A 19,529-nucleotide genomic window follows, 5' to 3' on the forward strand; every position below is an offset into this window, starting at 1 on the left:
TATATATATATATAGAGAGAGAGAGAGAGAGAGAGAGAGAGAGAGAGAAAGAGCATGCAAAAAAGTAAGAAAAATATAATAAAAAGAAACATTTGTTAACTCTAGGTAGTTGATAACACTGGTGTTTGCTTTACTATTTTCAATACTTTCTTGTGTATTTGAGAACGTTTGTGATCTTCAAAAGCTGGGTAGAAAAAAAAAGTAGATGAAAGATAGAAAAGAGACTAGACAAGATAGGCATCAGAGGTTAAGAATGGTGACATAAATAAGTGGCAATAAGCCCTGAAGATCACAGGTTAAGTCAGACAGGAAAGAAGCAGAACATACAGGAGTGTTCTAGCAGATGGGGGCACTCAGGATGAGGCCAGTCAAACCTTCCCCACCTCAGCGGTTTGGAAGACTGTGGTGTTTTCAGCTCAGTGGGATGAATAACGTTCATGGAGATAACCCTACATCATTGGGAAAAGTCAAGTCCTGTTCAGTGAACCGTGTTGACAAGTAAAGAAATGTGTAGTGTGCTTTAAAATGTTTTCCATCCTGAACAATGAAACTGCTATGTTTGGGGTTTTTTTAATGTTAAGCTTTGATCACCTGGATCCCTCACTTGTCAACAATATCACCTGGTCCCCAATAGGTGTGACTGCATAAAACAGAGCCTGATTCTCAGCTGATCAGTTGCTGTGTCTTCCCATGTCCCTGCTGGGAACCAAACCAGGGCTTTGCCACTGCAGCTCAGATCATGTGCTACATTGTTAGTTGCAAATAGTTACAGGTGCTGGTCTGTAGTGGCTGTAGACAGTGAGTTCATTCAGTGGTTGTTCTGTATAATTATATATTCACCCCATTAACAGGATGGTGCTTTAAAACTATTTTACTCTGCTTCCATTTAAACATCATGGGTCCATTGCATTTATAAAAGAGCAATATTGTTGCATTTGTCTTGGGGAGAGGAGACCTCTTAAGTAGACAAGGAGTACGGCTAAACCCAGTTCTGTTTTAAGGTGTGTTTGCACAAATCTAATGCAGTTTAGGGAGATCTTTCTTATTCGATAGACACATGTTTTATATATGTGAGACTGTCCTCAGAACAGGAAAATGTGTCTGGAAGTCTTGCCAAGGGACTAGCAGAAAAAGATCAAGGATGTTTCTGCTTTCTTGCTTTGGGTATAGAATGGGCGGTGAATTAGCCACCTCTTCAAGGCGTAGCCAGAGGGGGAGAAATGGAAAAACATATATGGTAGGCAATAAAGACCAAAATAAAGCAACTGTCATACATCCTCCACTGAAACAGGAAATGAGAATGTCCTTGCCTCAGACCCTCTACTTTGAAATGCCTTGTATCACAGAATGCGTGCCTACTGTAAGTCTAAAATAATATGTCTAATATAAGTCAACAGATCTGCAAATGGTGCTTGTGTGCCCATGTTGATTTCAAGATGCTAAAAAGATGCAATAAAAGTAGCCTAGGGAACAAAAGAGTAAGCAGGAGCAACATGTATCACTTTACAAAGGTAAAATCCATTTATCTTAGTGGGGTCCTAATTAGTTATAAATGAACGTTTTAGAGGCCTCAAGTGGAGCCTTTTGGGACCTCTGTTTAGCAAAACAGATACTGCCCATTTGCTTGCATAACTGTTATTTTAAGTAGTATAGTTAAGAGTAATAAAAGCATGATTGGTTTCAAATATTTACATATAATCCAAATTTCACACTCATTCTCCGGGATCAGTCTGAACTAATTATATAATGTAGTTAAGTGACTAATCACCTTGTGAAAAAATTCATCCAGAAGTCTAGTTAAATACAAGGTAAAGTAGGGATGGGAAATATGGTCCAGGCCACAACTCTTAGGAGAAGTAATAGTGATGGCTCATCTTTATGAAGCATATTCCATTTCATGAAACATACTTACAGCTATCATGGCAACCTTGCGAGTCCGTTGTGAACTCTCACGTTAGTTGTTGAAACTTAGCCCATTTTTCCAATAAGAAAACTGACGCTCAAAAGAGATGAAATGCCATGTTCAAGGTCATTTTATTAGAAGTTGGCAGAGCCTAGAATCAGACCTGGGGCTTTTGTCTCTAAATTCTATGCCCAATCCTCTTTCAATCCACCATGCCATAGCAGCTGTTAAAGAAAATGATTTATAAAAATTATTTCTCAAAATCTTGATTCTTCACTGTGCCAATGGTTTTCTCACCCCCATCCTTCATGGGACTCTATAAAATGACCTTGGAGCCCGCGTGGACAACCCTGAGCACTCGGAAATAACTGGTAAACCCAAGACTAGCAAAACAAAATGGCAGCCTGTAATTGCTCTCAGAGGCTGCCTTAAATCAGACTACCCTATCTCCTGCCTCTGGACAGACCCACTTCTGACAAGGGGTGCTGTGTAATCCAAATAGGTTTAAGATTTTAAGGAGAAGCAAAGGTGGGAAATCATATTAGGGATGAACAGGAGAGAGAATGTGACTTTACTCTTAGCAGTGAAGTGATGGGCTGAGACATGCACCCATGGCACGTGGATATAGAGCCTGTAGGCATGGAACAGCACCAGTGCAGCATGGGTGAGTGTGCACAGTGTAAATATTGTATGCAGAAACCGTCCAGGGATACATGTTCCTATTTTAGTAAAATCAATATAGGAAGTGGTTATAAATGTGCTTTTCTTGGAAAGGAGGCAGACAAATCTTGATACAGTTTTTCATGTGAGGGCAACGGTCTACTGAAGGTTCACTGAAAAATCAAGTCGAAAAAGACTAATTAGAGAAAAGGCATACAAATGTATTTAATGTGTATCCATGGGAGCCTTAAGAATGAAGTCCCAAAGATACAAGGAAAATTGTTTATTTTTATGCTATGTTCAACAAAGTATGGACAGCTATATAGAAATAGGATTGGACAAAAAGGGTCTGACCTAACACTAATTGACTGAGTGAAAAAACCCAGCAAGGCCTAGATCCTTCTTGGCCTCTCTGAGCAGCGTTCCTTCCTTCTGGGTGTGGGACAGGACACTCTGGAATAGGGGTCTTATGACCTACAATCAAACCACGTTAATCAGATAATTTCTTTATAGCCAGTTTTTACACAGACAGGGCAGAGGGAAAATTTGAGTCGGATATTTAGGTTTTATGGCTGGCTTTGGGGAAAGGGGGTTCTAGTCACTATGACCCATCGTGGGGAAGAGGGATTCTAGTTTCTATGCCTAGCGTCCAGGTAGAACGGAAGTAAAAAACAGGAGGGCAAGAGAAGGTCAAAGAAAAACTTTTGCTTTCTTTTGGGAGTCTTGTTTTTTGACCTCCAACAAAATCTTGGGGCAAGGCAAACAATAAAGAAAAGAAGGAAGAAAGGAGCTACATATCATATTTTCTAAGCCAGAAATCCAGTTGCCCATGACAAAAGTAAGTGAACACACATGTAGAATATACCAAAGCAATACAGTGCTTTCCAGCAGCACTTAGCTCACTGCCTTGTGCTTAAGTAGTGAGTCAGTGAGGACTACTCTAAAGCCAACCTCTGTGCCCATGTGGCACTTCACACTTGGTGACGCACTCTCAGCCACTCTTCAATTGGATCCCCACGACAAACCCTGTGAGATAGGAGGCCTTATTCTACAGAGGAGCAAACTAAGGCTGAAAGAGGAGGAATGACTCGCTGAAAGTCAAACACTTGAAAAAGCAGGGCAGTTACCATTGAAGTCAATGGAAGAGCTGAATAGCTCCCCTTGACCCAGTGTGCCAACGCGCTGTGATAAAGCACCTGATGTGCTTCTCATCTAATCCTCCAGCCACTCCAGTGAGACAGTATGAACCCGCGTTGCACAGATGAGTAAGCTGAGGCTGCAAGAGTTAAAGTGAATGGTCTAAAATTACCTGCACAGGTGACCATGGGGAAAGCGAGAACGCCAGAGCCGGTGGGTACGAGTCCCAGGCTTCTGTGCTAAATTGCCCTGCTAATCCCGCTTCCCTGCAGCTGTTGTGGCTGATGGCAAGGAGGAGGAGAATGATGTTGGTGGTGACAGTAGTACAGTTCTAGGAGCTTTTGGAGTTTTGTTTTGGCTTTTTTTTTTTTTTTGACACAAAGTCTCACTTTGTCACCAAGGCTGGAGTGCAGTGGCTCACTGCATCCTCAAACTCTTGGGCTCAAGCGATCCTCCTGCTTAAGCCTCCCGAGTAGCTGAGACTACAGGCACACACCACCATGCCCAGATAATTTTTGTCTTTTTTGAAGAGACTGGATTTTGTCATGTGGCCCAGGCTGGTTTTGAACTCCTGGGCTCAAGCAATCTGCCCGCCTCAGCTTCTCAAAGTGCTGGGATTCTACGGGCTTTTCATGGTTCACTCATTTAATCATCACCACAACCCAGTGAACAGGGAGCAGTATCATCCCCAATTTACAGAACAGGAAACTGAGACACAGATAATTAAGAAGGTCCCCAGGTTTTCTCCCCTTATGAAGTGGAAGAAACAAGTTTCAAGCCCGGGATTCCAATTCAAGCAGCCTAACTCCAGAAGCCACATTATGCTATCAATGCTTTATGCATTCAACTGCGGCACCTGTGTTTGGAAATTTCATACCTAAATTCCTAATTGTTTTTACAAAAAGCTAAATATTTAAATAGCAGCTCGTCGATGAACGCTAAATGTTTTGTGTGGTCTCTGTGTTTGTGCGTGCAATTCAATACTGACTCGTTTCCAAGCAGCGCGGTGGAGATGTTTCCACATTTAGCCTCCGTGCCTGGGAAGTGAAGGTTGAAACACTCTGGGGAAATCTGTCACCTGTTCTCTGAGTCCACACGCTGCGGCCCATTCTTTGACAAGCTGTGCCCCCTGCTGGTCTCTTCGCAGAGTTGTAACGATGTGGTTCAGGAGCGATTTGGGCCGGAGCTGAAATATGATATAGCCCTGCGGCTGGCCGCGTTACAAATGTACATTGCAACTGTTACCACCAAGCAAACGCAGAAAATCTCCCTCAAATACATCGAGTAAGTGTTGGCTCTCATCTCCATTTCGGAGACAGACATGCCACCTCCTTTAGCCCAGGGGGTATTTTTGTTCTTTGTCCAAAATTGATCTTGTTTGTGGCAAAGCATTTATTCGCCGGTGGCAAAATGTATGAATATCATGCTCATTTCTGGTAGAAGAGATCCATTTCTAATTCACCTTTACAGCATTGTTAAGATGAGGGACATATTTAAAACGAAGCATAAATTTTTCAGTTCCTAAAGGGGCTTGATTCCAAGCCAAGCTTTGGTCTCAGCTCTTTTCACACATTAACTTATTTAATTTTCACAACATCCCTATGAGATGAGTAGGATTTTAGCTTCATTTTACAGGTGAGCAAACCGAGGCACAGAATAACTTGCCCAAGTCAAGTGGCTATTAATGGGGAGATACAAGATTCAAACCTAGGCAGTGGGACTCTCCATTGTGCTACAATTTGTGTGATGCGTTGAGGCATCTGTGTTTGGAAACACATGTAATGCTAAAGCTTTGGACCCCCCTCCCTGCTTACAATCTCACCTCCAAAAGATGTATAAACTAGTTAAAATCCCACTTTCCAAAGAAGCTTCTCACGCGCTGCCTAGAAAGCCTTTCTAAATTCCACAATGCTAGGCTGACCCACTAGGGCCAAAATGGCTTTTCTCCATAAATTTGTGAGTCTTTTTGCTGGGGAGGATTGGATCTCTAACTTGCCGACTTTAACACCACTGTTCTCACAACTATGAGTCACCTGTTGACATGTAGGAACAAATCCTCATGGGTAATTTGAGAACCTAGGGCCTTCAGTTTACTCTTTCCAGATGGTTTCTCTCTCCCCCACACACATATACATGACTGTAGCCTGAGAAAGACTCAGCTCACAAAGAGATCGCATGCTCAGCTGGACAGGTTCACGCCCTCTTCCACTCTCCTTTCTGAAGTTCCTGGGGACAGGTGAAGCTGGCTGCCATTTGAAAACGTGGCCTGCACAACCTGCGATGATTTTCAGACAATTAGAATGCATTTATTTTCCTACTTTCTGTACTCACATTTTACTACGTTGAACATTGTATGGTCAAAACTGACTCAGAGATATCTGGCTTCAGTAAGAATCTTGAAAGGTCCATAATAATGTTCTCATTCATAAATTGCTTTGACCAACAAATATTCATTGAGCATTTTAGATAGCACTCACATTAGGACAGCAGAAAATAGTAATATGTATGAATTATATTCCTGGCCATTGAGAAACCTGTGATCTGATTGTAAAGACAACGTATAAAAAATGTGAAAAGTGATTATGTAATGATACAGGTAGGATTACAAGATAGCCCATAATTATTAGTGCCAAATGATGGCAAAGGACAGACAATAGGTACAAGTTGAAAAGGAAGAAAACATAATGATCATGAAATATACCATCTTAACTAGCGAAGAATATGAATGGGCAAGTGATAGGGGTAGGTTGTCTTCCTGCCCTTTTTGGAGAGGACCTGGAGCAGGAGAAATAACTGGAATCCTCTTGAGGGTCTTCACATAATTTAGAAGACACTGGTTAGACACATAACCCAGGGTAGGATTTCTATTCCAGGATAGATTTCCTAGAATTCAAAACATGAGCCCTTCTTAGAAAGGGGTTGTAGTCATTTCTGGGGAAATTGGCTCTTTGTAAACATATATTAACGTAGTCCCATTTGTTGTTTTGTTGTATATCCACACCCATGAATGATGCCTGCATCTCCATATCAATACCAGGCACACTTGAGGGTCATGAATCATACCCAGTTCCACACTAGCAGCACAAAATGTTGATGGAAGGAGTTAGACACGAACTGGCTGGGACAAAAGAGAACTGTGTGTGCCTAGAGAAATAGCCATGGAGGAGGGGAGGGACAGGGAAGAATGGTTTGGAGACATGAAAGAGTTGCATCCATTCTTCTAAGAGGAGAGAGAAAGAATGTGAGCAGATAGTGAGATCGGAGAAGAGAAATCAAAAAAGGAATGGAGAGAAATTGGTGTTGGAAATGCAAACACGGACACGTGAGTGACTTTGAAGAGATCCAGAAGTCGGTTGGACAAAATGTCTATTCGCTTTCCACTGGTTCCAAATGTCTCCTTAGCATTGTCTCTAGAGAGTGAGGAATAGGTTTCTTTTAAAATGCAAATGATCAAGTAGTGTGTGTCCTGAGTGTAAATTAAAAGTTATTTCCCTAATTGGGGACTTGTCTCCATTCTCTGCCTTACCAAGAGTTCATTTGTTCCAACAAACATCAGAGCCCCATTCTGTCTTAGATAACTAATCATCACAAGAATGTGAAATTAAAGATATGTTCTTTATTGCAGAAAAGAATGGGGATTAGAGACTTTTCTTCCCTCTGCTGTGCTGCAAAGCATGAAAGAGAAGAACATAAAGAAAGCACTTTCACACCTTGTCAAAGCAAATCAAAACTTGGTACCACCGGGTAAAAAGGTATCACATTTGCATCTTAATAGAAAATTATAAAGAAAGGGGTTTGAACGCATTGTTTAAAATGTTTAAAATTAGCTCATGAATAAAATACTTAGCACCATATTTTCAGAAGCAGTAAAACTGTGTAACTTTTTTCTAACTATTAACATGTTTCTAACACTAATGAAAAATAAGTATTCATATAGAAACCTGTTTATTTCTCACAAGTTATGGACTCTGTATTGTAGCGGGGGAGGTGTGTGTTCATGTGCCCCTGCAGGAAAAGTTTGCATAGCCTCTGAGACACTGTGAATAGAAGATAGAACTATGAAATAATTCTATGTTTCAATCACGCAATTTCTTACTGCTCAGACCAGCTTAAATGCACCACAGCCAGCAAGGGGCCTTGCAGGCCAGAGGCCACATTAATTAAACCAGGGATCGTCAACTGTGACATAACTGACATTTGGGAACAGATCATTCTTTGTTAGGGAGTCACAGGGTACAGCCTGTGGATTGTGGGATGCTTAGCAGCATCTCTGCTCTCTATCCACAAGATGCCGGTAGCACGCTCCTGTGATCATGACAAACAAAAATGTCTCCAGACAATGCCAAATGTGCTCTGGGGAACAAAATCACCCCTGTTGACAAATGTTGGATTCAATCCTATCTTTGGAGGGAAGACAAAATTATTGCTGTCATTCACTATCATTAGTGTTAAAATGTTTTTATGCTTTTGTTTTTATTTTCCTTAAGTAGGAGAAACACAAAGGACATTTTAAAATAGACTGTTGGTCAGAAAAGCAAGGTATGGTTGACAGGTAATAAAAAACAAGAGACTCCAGGAACCAGAAAGAGAAGGAGCCTTAAAATACTGAATCTATAAAATTGGAAGCAGTCTTATAACCAAGAACACTTTGTAATTGATATTAGCGGGAGAAATCTGTGTGACTCTAATACAAATCACTTTATGTGGAGAATTATTTTGTCTTAGTATCTGATTTTTTAAGTCATTTTTACTGGGTAAGGCACATTTATTTCTATCCCCTCTTCACCCATGATGCTTTTTTTTTTTTTTAAGTATAATCAGGTTCAACACACTGTCAGCCACCTTTGACTCACTTCCCAGTTTCATGGGAAGGATGTCTTCGATCACAGTGAGCATTCAGCTTACAGAGATGTAGCAAGATGATGCGGGTCAAGTGCTTTTTAACTTCAGTTCTGATTTGCTGGAAGCTAATTTCTATAATTGTGATTTTTTTTCAAGCCTGGCCCACTCGATAATTTAGATAACTGCTATAAGATAAATCAACCTATCCATTTATCCATCACTGTCCTTCTTCAAAGGTTGTTTTTCTAGCCAAGAGTGAATAGTTGGCTTTCAAAACAATTTGCACATGCTTTGCATTTTTGAAAGAGGGATGTATGAATTGTGCTAAATAAAAATTACATAAAGAGCAGTACGTTTAGATATAGTTAACAAATAAGTTGGCAAGTCATCTGCAATTGAAAACAGAATTTTATGTTCATTGCTACTTAATGGTGGTCTGCACCTTGTTGGAAAATTTCAACCTTAAACATCCCTGGCACATTCCGTATGAAACATAGACCTTGTTTTAAAAAAATCAAATACTCTTTTTAGTGATATGGGAACCTACATTTTTAAATCTTTGTAAAGATAACTTTTATCTGGATAAAATTTCATTTATAAATCATTCATGAAACTCAACAGATTTTCCAAGCTGAATTAATAAAACAGAGCCTTATATAGCAAGTTCAAACATTTCCCCAGAAAATTTGCAAGGACTGGAAGAAACTTGAGAGGGGAAGTATAGCGAGCCTGTTTAAAAGGCTTTGCCTAGATTGCAGTGGGTATTCAAAATGTTTCCCATAAGTCTACATTCAGGTGAGTCTCTTGTGCAATGGGAATATATCTAGACACCTCATCTTGGTCCATAATTGCAAGTAGAAGGCACTACTCACCTCCTGAAATCTCCCAGTGAGCAGATGTTCAGTGGAACATTTGATGGTCTTGTTCTCACTTGTTGAGTGCCCTGGCACAGCATATCTATACCCATGAGTGCCCCATACATTGACCCCCTAATAAATAAGATTTGAATCTTGATGTCATGTTTCAGTCCTTCATCAGGAAGCCAAATATGTAGCAACTTTATTCCTAATGAAGAGTCTTTGTCACACCCCAACTTTTCAGCAGTACAATCATCCTTCTATCTTACCCTTGTTTTCTGCTGGTCTCCAGCTGAAGTGGAGTCATACCCAATAGCATTAACTAACACCTGAGTTTTCTTTTCTCTCCTCAGCTCTCTGCACTACAAGCCAAGGTCCATTATCTCAAGTTCCTCAGTGACCTGCGATTGTATGGTGGCCGTGTGTTCAAGGCAACATTAGTGGTAATTGCTTTTTTCTTTTTTTTTTTTTTCCTTTCTTTCTCTCAGAAGCCACAGCATCTCATTCCACCTCTGATGACAAAAGCACATCAGCTGCGAATCTTCTCCAGCCTTCATTTCTAACCAACTTCACAACAGTCTGAAAATATCAGAAGAAATGTTAAACTAGAAAATACCACTGCAGAATGCCCTAGAAAAAGAAATGTGAAGAACCAAGAGAATCAAAGGATTCTAACAATGGCCTTTTTTAAAATCATTGTGCCAGAAGTTGCTTTCACAGTAAAAGAAGACTAAAAAGCCTTATTTCTAAAAGCATCTTATAATTATGAGCATACTGTGCTATAACATTTACTTTCTAATTATTCATAATTTATCAGAGCCTCCATTCATGTATCTGGTTCTTCTAATTGGATGATTTAGTACAGTATGACCCAGAAACACTTTCTAAAGAAAATGTAATCTTATAAAAATAGGATCGTAGGTTCAAGTTGGCATGGTGTTTCAGTTCAGTATTTTTACGTTGTCAACCTCTCTTTCTCAGCAGGCAGAAAAGCGCTCGGAAGTGACTCTCCTTGTTGGGCCCCGGTATGGCATAAGCCACGTCATCAACACCAAAACTAATCTGGTGGCCCTTTTAGCCGACTTTAGCCACGTCAACAGGATCGAAATGTTTTCTGAGGAGGAGAGTTTGGTGCGGGTAGAACTCCACGTGCTGGATGTGAAGGCAAGTTTTTCAGATGTTGATACATTGCCTTGCTGTAAATAGCTAATTTCTGATAACACTGCTGGTGTTTATAAGGCAGTCAAGTGTCAATGTGTGCAGAGCATCACAGATGCAATGTAGTGCAGAAAATAATCCACCCAACTCAGGCCTGGGGTGCTCCAGTTCTCACTGAATTGCTGTGTGGTTGGGAACAGGTCGCTATACTTCTCTGGGCTCAGTTTTTTTAATTCATACATCACAAAGCAAGATATATAATTTCTAGGTCCCTTCTGACTTTAGAATATGTGATTTATAGTTATAGAGTAGGGGAAGCTTTTCTGAACTAACTTTCTAGAATATATGACTCAAATCAAGAGGGAGATTTTCCCCAACTCTCTTTAGAATTCTCACTCCCTTTACTTAGGTTGGGTCCATGTGTTTATTCTTTTGGAAAAGCTTGATGTTTTCGTTCTTCTGCCTTCTCATGGTTGTTCTTCTCATATGGTAGCAATTTATACAGATTGAACATCTGACCCCAAGAATTTTACGGCCGTTCTATTTAAAACAAAAATCTGGCTGGGTGCAATGGCTCACACCTGTAATTCCAGTACTTTGGGACGCCGAGGCAGGCAGATCACGAGGTCAACAGTTTGAGATAAGCCTTGCCAACATGGTACCCCATCTCAACTAAAAAAAACACAAATTAGCTGGGTGTGGGGTGTTTGTCTGTAATCCTAGCTACTTACGAGCTGAGGCAGGAGAATCACTTGAACCCGGGAGGCAGAGGTTGCAGTGAGCCGAGATCATGCCATTGCACTCCAGCCTGGGTGACAGAGTGAAACTGCATCTCAAAAAAAAAAGAAAAAAAAAAAAAATCTGAGATGGTCCACAAAGGGCAAAAGCCTACTCCCAAAAGAGAATAGGAAATAGTCCAGGTTTCCTGGTGTCCACCTTCTTTTCCCAGTAGGGATGAGTTATTGGATTTTGGCAATGGCAATACTCCTATTGTTTCTATAAAGAAAAAGCACTAGAACAAAGGGCAATAGTGACTCCACAAAGGAGACAACATCAGCCTGGAGGGTGCTCTGAGAACAGCCAGGGAGGACTCAGCACTACCTGCATCCCCACTAGGGTGGTGTGGGAGGAGTGCATTAACAGTAATTGAGAATGTGGCCAAGCACATCAGAATACACCAGAGAGCTCTGCAGTTGGAACAGATGATCGTGAAAGAATGTGGAGCTCAGACATGCTGGGTATGGCCTATGGGATTTCATGGGCTGGATTCAGAGGGTTCCCATTGACTTCATGGCAAGCTGAAAATGTGAGGATAGACTTGGAATGCCCACCTACCCCACGAGCAAAGAGGCTGAGAGAAATAGCCCCATCACAGAGACAGGTGGATGAAAAGGTGAACTGCATGCAGTTATTACAGATCTGATTACAGAGATAATCTGTCCTAAACAGAAATGAGTGGCGTGCCTGGCTGATGGTGTCCTGCCTGTATAGAATAATGATGTGGTGGCTTGGATGCTGAGGGGAGACCTCAAATGAAGTGGAAGGAAAGGCAGTTCAACAAGTAGTACAGGGGCTTTGGCAGGGAAGTTACATTCTACCAGCTGGGGTCATTGAACCGGCCAGTGTCCTATACCTAGGATTGAAAGGAAGAAGCCTGCTGTCTCGCTGTCTCTGTGTCTGTCTTCGTATCTACTTTTTCTTATTTCTCTCTTACTTTCTCTTTTGACAAGAATATACCCTTCCTAACTCAATGAGAAAAACTGCTTCATCAAACACTTTTTTCCCCTATAAGCCCCAAATCCATGTCCAGTTGTATCATAACCTCATGGTTTCAAGAGAGTTTTAGTTAGGCCTTTTCTCAGCTCCCATCTGTTTTACCCTCCTGTAAATTTACAATTGCATTTAGAAGCAACCTTTTACTGGATCTCTGGCACTTTTCAGTCTTAGCAGTCATTTCCACTGAATTGTACCCCTCTTTAACACTAATTTTTACTGTGAACCCAAAACTTAATCTTTCTGTAATTTTCAGATTGTGAGTTCACTGCTGATAACTGAAGTAACTGGTAACTTAGCTAGTTAATTTACCAGTGTAACATGTTTAATTGTTTTTAAATGCTAAAAATGTTAATTATTTGGGAAGAAAACAATCTTTTTTCATTTCAGTATGGTTTGGGGGCCAGGTGCAGTGGCCCACACCAGCAATACCAGCACTTTGGGATGCTGAGGCGGGCAGATCATTTGAGGTCAGGAGTTAGAGTCCAGTCTGGCCAACGTGGCAAAACCCCGTCTCTACTAAAAATTCAAAAATTAGCCTGGCATGGTGGCGCATGCCTGTGATCCCAGCTAGTCGGGAGGCTGAGGCGTAAGAGTCACTTAAACCCAGGAGGCGGGGGTTGCAGTGAGCCGAGTTCATGGCACTGCACTCCAGCCTGGGTGACGGAGCAAGAACCTGTCTCAAATATATATATGTGTCTCTCAAATATATACATACATATACACACACACATATATATATATGTATATACACATATATATGACTTGGAAGTGATTCAAAATGTCCAGGCTTTTTAGATGGTGTGTCCTGAATGTTTCTCAGTAAGGCACTTGGTGTTATCCTTGGCTTTTTCTCCTGCTTTGGGTTTCTCCCATGAAATGATTAATAGCTCCTTTTTCCATAAGCATAAATGCAGCCATTGACACTCAAGAGACATTATTAAGAATGGATGGCTTTAACCAAAATGTTCTCTTTTGTGTAGCCCATCACGCTCCTGATGGAATCCTCAGATGCCATGAACCTGGCCTGCTTGACGGCTGGATATTACCGGCTGCTTGTCGATTCCAGGAGGTCAATATTTAACATGGCCAACAAGAAAAACACAGTGACCCAGGAAACAGGTATTCTCTTCCTGAACTCATGTAGCACTGACCTCCCTGCAAACACCCCACCTGACCATAAGGATGTTTCCTGAAAAGTTAAAATTGTACCCACAAAAAAAAATCTAATGTACAAATTCAACATAAAAAGCCTTCAGATACCTCTGATGTGGGCTAATTGTTAAAAACAAAAATGCTGATTTCTCAGCACATTTGACATATCACTCAGAAATGTCAACCTTGACTTTATTATCGTGAAAGTCTCTATGGTTGGGTTTTCATGGTGTTACTTTTACAGAGGACTAGTGATGGAATGCCCAAACATGACTTGTGAGCCCCTGCTTTAGGGCTGATTTCTCCTGGAGGTGTCCTAGGCCTGGTGTCTGGGAGCCTCCTCCCTGTAGTCAGACTTGTTAGGCACGTCACTTGCATAAAGAGACTACCAGGCAGGCTGTGTGTGAGCAACATGGCTGTTTATTCAGCTGGGTGCAGGCAGACTGAATCTGAAAAGAGTCAGTGGAGGGCGGTAGGATAGAAGTTGGTATTTTTAGGTTGGGGCAAGTGGTCAGTTAAAAGTGGTCATCTATTTTAGGGAGGGAAAGGGCATCACGGATGCATTGTCACAAGGGTAGGGGTCATCTATTACAAACAGGCATGATTATAAGGGTGGGGGTTATCAGTTACAAGCAGAGGGGCAGGGAGGTAAATTACATAGTTATAGGGTTGGGGTCTTGAGAAACCCAATGTCCAGGGGCGAAATTCCGCAAGGCTGAGCAGGAACAATGGTTGTAGGGGGAGAGCAATTAGTGGAGGCAGGAACAAGTTGTTTGTTTTACTTCTTTCTGTGGTCACCTGGTTACTTGTGGTGACTTCAGACTTTCTGGCTCCTGGGGACCATCCAGAGGTGTACGTGCGGGTCACCAAGGCTATAATGGCCAGGCTTGGACTTGGAGGCCTGGCATTCCCATCTTTTCATATATGTATAAGGAAAAAAGTTAGAGAAGGGAGTAGAGGCGATGTTTCTCATGACTTCTTTGAGCGTAACAGGGCACTGCGCAGACACCTAAAAGAAAAGCTCATGATTTTTGTAGTTTAGTAGGTGTTTAGCCAAGTCCTTAGAAACATAATAGCTTTCAGATGGGTGGTGATGAAGTCTTGAGCCAAGGTCAGAATAGTTTCCAGTGTAGGGGGGTGCTCCAAGAAGATTTGGATGGAAAGGGATATGTGCCATGCTGCATCTTGACATTAGCTGGGCTCTGTCTGGAGCTCATGAGTGATGGATTGGTATTTTTCGTTGATCCTAGAAGGGTGAAGACTGTGAAATAGGGTTGGGGAGATAAGACAGGCAAATAACCGGGAAGAGTTGCCAAGGCATCTTATCTTAAGCAGCTGAGAGGTCCGGGGACGGCGTGATATTGTGAGGTTGTTAAAAGTAGCATTTGCCATATAGAGTGATTACGGATGGCCTGGATACGGTTTTATAGGAATTGAGAGACTAATCGGAAAACCCAAGGTCTGAATAAGAGAAGGAAGACAGGTATTAAGGGAGTAAGAACTGGAAAAAGTCATGTCATTCAGCTAGAAAACGGCCAAGTCGATTTGGCATAGTTATTTGCCTGATAGCAAATTTTGGGGCCTTGCCTTTGAGCCTTTTGATATTATTATAAACTATGCCGGACTGATTTAAGTAAAAACAGCATTCCTTATTTAGAAATAATGTTGTGACAGAGGTAGTGACCCCTGCTCTGCCAGTTCCAAGGCCTACAGTGGAGGCTGCAATCTCTATTCCCACGAGTAATGGAACGAGCTGGATGACTTTTTTAGTAGGTGTCATTAGGGGGACAGGCAGTTGTTCGTTGCTACTGGCAAATTGGATTCTAGGAATAAGGAAGACTAAGTCACAGGTGCCTGTCCGGTTAGTAGGTAGACACATAAAGAGGCCTGGGGCAAGGCAAAATTGAAAATGTAGGGTGACAAGTTGGGAGGGATCCTTGAAAGAGGAGTTAGATACCCAAACTCCTAAAGATCCTGCAAGGACAGCAGCAGTTAGAGGTTGAGAGGGAGATTGATGGGGTAACTGTAGTGGAGACAGTTTGATTTTCATCATGTATGAGGCATGTAGTATTAACGAATAGTCTGCTGCTAACATTTGTAGGGCCAGGTATGAGTAAGCATGAAGAGGGGCTAGGAGAAGAATCCAAGGAACAGGGAGAGAGTGGCCAAGGACGGAGTGAGAGAGAAGGTGCTGACCTAGACAATAGTAACTTAATAGTTTTGAGGTTACTAGTAGTGATAGAGGGTTTGTCAGTAAAGCAAAGTGAATATGCTCCTAAAGGCATATTAACATGTGTGTCAGGGCTTTGGAGATGAAGAGTAAAGGCGCACTTAGAAGGTGGAAGATTATCCAAGGGAATTCCAGTGGTTCGTTGATGGGAAATGCATAGAGGAACTGGAGTGGAGATAGTTGTGCGCGGAGTGGAGTTGATATGAGGTGAGAGTTGCTGTAAATAATAGTTGCAGAGAAGTATAGCAGCTTGTTGGTATGAAATGTTTGAGGATGTCTTCGTGAACTCATCTAAGAAATAGAGAAGCTCCATGGGAGGGTAGAGATGGGGACTGTTAAAAGAAGTGCGGAGGTGTAGGGAGACAGGAGAGGTAGCCTGATCGCTGGCAGGGCAGGAATAGCGGTTTAAGGAGAGGAGAAAGGGAGATGCAGAGCCAGCAATTGTTTTTGCCAACAATGGGTTGGAATCAGTGAAGCCAGAATGGGTTAGATTGATGGTATGTTGAAGGTAATTAGGAAGGGATAGGGAGTGACAGAATGGGACAGAGTGAGCAGAAAAGTAAAGAAGAGAACTTTATTAGGGTGGAAGAATTGGAGTGTCCCTTGCCATGTAAGGTCATTTATCCACTCAAGGAAGAAGTCAAGGGTGGAAGTTCATGGGTAGAACCACGAGATGTCAGCTAAAATGGTCTGGAGGAAAGCGGTGAACCGGCAAGGCAGCAGACGTAGGGCACGTAAAATGTAGATGAGAAGGGCAATCAGAAGTATGATTAGACAGAAAGCAACAGAAATAGAGAAGTTGTGATGTGTCCATCAAGTTTTAGGGGTGACTGTGCAGGGTCCTGTTGCAAGTAGCAAAGTTAAGAAAAGGATTCCTGTCAATGTTAGAATATAATCTAAACTCATGTGTGATTTGTGTCGACTCTTCAGGAATTCGAGTTAGCTTAAGAGAAGTAGAAGAGAGTACTCGCAACTTCCAAGAGGAGGCGGATGGCCTAGGCTGGTCATTGGATGGACACAGTTTAGTCCCAGACTGGCGAACCCAGTGGGGAGGGTCTTGTAGACAGACAGCAGTTGGGGTACCATAGACAACCAGGTAGAGACCCTTCCACCGAGGCTGGAGATCTGGAGAAGTTACATCCTTGACCAGCACTGATCCAGCTAAGGTGTCCTCATAAGGCCGGGTATCTGGACTGGGTAAGACGCAGCTTGCTGAATTTCCTGCCTAGTTTGTTAGAGAACTGGAAGATAGTCTTCAAGAGGACTAGTGTCTGGGAGCATGTTAGGCCCAGCAAAAAGGTATGGCGATATTAGAGTTCAAAGGGGCTGTATCCTGTGGGTTTTCAGGGAGTGGCATGAATTCTGAGGAGAACAATAGGTAGAAGGGATACCAGTCCTTTGTTAGTTGAAGGGTGAGTTTGGTTAAGATGTGTTTTTAGAAGGCCATTAGCTTTTTCTACTTTCCTGATGACTGAGGGCGGTAAGGGGCATGGATATTCCATGGAATGCTAAGGGCCTGAGACACTGCTTTGGTGATTTGGCTAATGAAAGCAGGGCCATTGTCAGATCGTATGGAAGTAGGCAGGCCAAATCAAGGAATGATATTTAACAGACAAATAACAGCAATTGCCTTTTCTGTTCCAGTAGGGAAGGCTTTAATTCACCCTGTAAAGGTATCTGCCCATACAAGAAAATATTTGAATTTTCTGATATGAGGCAAATGAGTAAAGTTAACAACTGCCAATCTTGTATGGGGACAAATCCCTGTGCTTGGTGAGTGGGAAAGGGAGGAGATCTTTAAAATCCCTGGAGATTGGTAGAGTGGCAGATGGAGCACTGAAATGTAATTGTTTTAAGGAGGGACTTGCATGAAGGGAAGGATGTAAGAGGTTCTAAGAGATAGGCCAAATGCTTATATTCCACATGAACATGGTTATGAAAGGAAGAAAGGACAGAGTGGGCTTGCAAGTCAGGAAGAAGGAATTTTCCTTGATTCAAAACCCAACTGCCTTGAGTGGGAATTTACCAGTAGGTTAAGGGTTTAGAAGGAGAGTAAGTAGGAGTAATTGATGAAAAAAGAATATATTGTCTGCTAAGAGGGGATTTTGGTGCATTTGCTGCCTTCTTAACTGTTTCATTGGCAAATGCATTTCCTTGGGCAATGGGATCTAAATTTTTTTGGTGTCCTTTAGAGTGGATGACTCCAGCCTTGGCTAGGAGGAGAACAGCCTTAGGGAGGGCGTTTATTAAGGGGGCATTGATAATAGAAGACCCCTGCTTGGTAAGAAAACCTTTTTCTGCCCATATGGCAGCATGGTGGTGTAGGATGTGGAAGGCGTATTTAGAGTCAGTCTAGATATTTACATGTAGTCTCTTAGCAAGAGTAAGAGCACGGGTTAAAGCAATGAGTTCAGCTTGCTGAGAAGTGGTAGAGGGAGGGAGTGTGGCGGCCTCAATGATTGATAGATGAGTGGGATACAACCGCATAACCGGCTTTAGCCAACTGACTGGGCTTTAAAGAACTGCCATTAATAAACCATGTTTGGTATGGGTCTGGAATGGGAAAGAGAAATATGTGGAAACGGGGAGGATGCTATATGAATTAGGGAGATACAGTTATAGGGTTTGGGACTTGTGTCTATGTGTGGTATTAGATGAGAGGCTGGATTAACATCGGGGCTGTGTGCAATAGTCACGGTGGGAGTGTCGATAACGAGTGAATAGAGTGGATAAGATGTGGGATGGATAACAGATGTAGGACATGCGAAGAGGATACTAAAGCCTGAAGACTGTGAGAGCTGTACAGAGTGAGGCAGAGCCTGCAATTTTGAAGGCCTCAGGAAGGAGTAGAGCAGAGGCAGCTGCCGCACGCAGGCATGAGGGCCAACCTAGGACAGTGAGGTCAAGTTGTTTAGACAGGAAGGCAACAGGACGCAGACCTGGCTCTTGTGTAAGAACTCCAACTGCATAACGCTGAATTTCAGCAGTGTTTAAGGAATAGGGTTGGGTTGGATTAGTTTAGCCAAGAATGGGTTAAGGATTTTGTGCAGGTGTTGGAAACAATAGATGCAATTAAGTGGGGCAGCCAAGGGAGCAGGAGGAATAGGCAGAGAGGTTACACGGGATACCTTGGAAAAGGTTATTTACTTTAGAAGAGAGTTAAGGCAGCTGGGGGTGGAACCAGGCAATGTCTTGGCACACAGACAGGATGGATGGGGAGGTGGGTCCCACACCCTAGGCTTAAGGTAGGGGAACATAAGGGGAGCTGTTGAGGGAGGTACGGGTTCTGGGAGGAGGGAAGCAATGACGTGTGGCTGGAACCCAGGAACAGTTAAGGAGGCAGACAATTTTGCTAGGATATCTTGGCCTAACAGAGCAACTGGACAAGTGGGGGTGATTAGGAAAGAATGTGGAAAGGAGTGCTGGCCTCGTTGACACTAGACTTGGGGAGTTTTGAGAGGCCTGGAGGCCTTGCCGTCAATTCCCACAACAGTTATGGAGGCCAAGGAGACAGGTTAGCATGGAGTGGGTGGGCCCTGCATTAAGAAGGGGATGGACTTACCCACCACCATAAGAGTTACCTGAAGCTCAGCCTCCACGCTGGTCTGGGAGTCCTCTGAGATGTTCAGGCAGCATCAGTCTTTAACCACCACGCCGAGGAGCAGCGACGTGAGTTGGACAGTCCGATTTCCAGTGGGGGCCTGCACAGACAGCGCAGGGCTTAGGAGGAATCCCAGGCTGCGGGCATTCCTTGGCCCATTGGCCAGGTTTCTGACACTTGAAGCAAGGTCTGGGAGGGGCGGCTGGACACTGG

The 19,529-nt window shown here is 42.6% G+C and overlaps 1 protein-coding gene across 3 annotated transcripts in view; it reads left to right on the forward strand.

Annotated features, from left to right (window-relative positions):
- FRMPD4 (FERM and PDZ domain containing 4) overlaps positions 1–19,529 on the forward strand; it is a 571,680-nt gene that overhangs the window by 536,484 nt on the left and 15,667 nt on the right. For all 3 annotated transcript variants that reach the window (XM_037731464.1, XM_017508807.1, XM_017508806.1), the window contains exons 10-14: positions 4,848–4,984; positions 7,326–7,452; positions 9,753–9,842; positions 10,381–10,563; positions 13,314–13,452. In XM_037731464.1, coding sequence (XP_037587392.1) covers positions 4,848–4,984; positions 7,326–7,452; positions 9,753–9,842; positions 10,381–10,563; positions 13,314–13,452 — 676 coding nt within the window. The remainder of the gene's footprint in view (positions 1–4,847; positions 4,985–7,325; positions 7,453–9,752; positions 9,843–10,380; positions 10,564–13,313; positions 13,453–19,529) is intronic.

The sequence above is a fragment of the Cebus imitator genome, unplaced genomic scaffold (assembly GCF_001604975.1).
Source record: "Cebus imitator isolate Cc_AM_T3 unplaced genomic scaffold, Cebus_imitator-1.0 Scaffold401, whole genome shotgun sequence".
NCBI lineage: Eukaryota > Metazoa > Chordata > Mammalia > Primates > Cebidae > Cebus > Cebus imitator.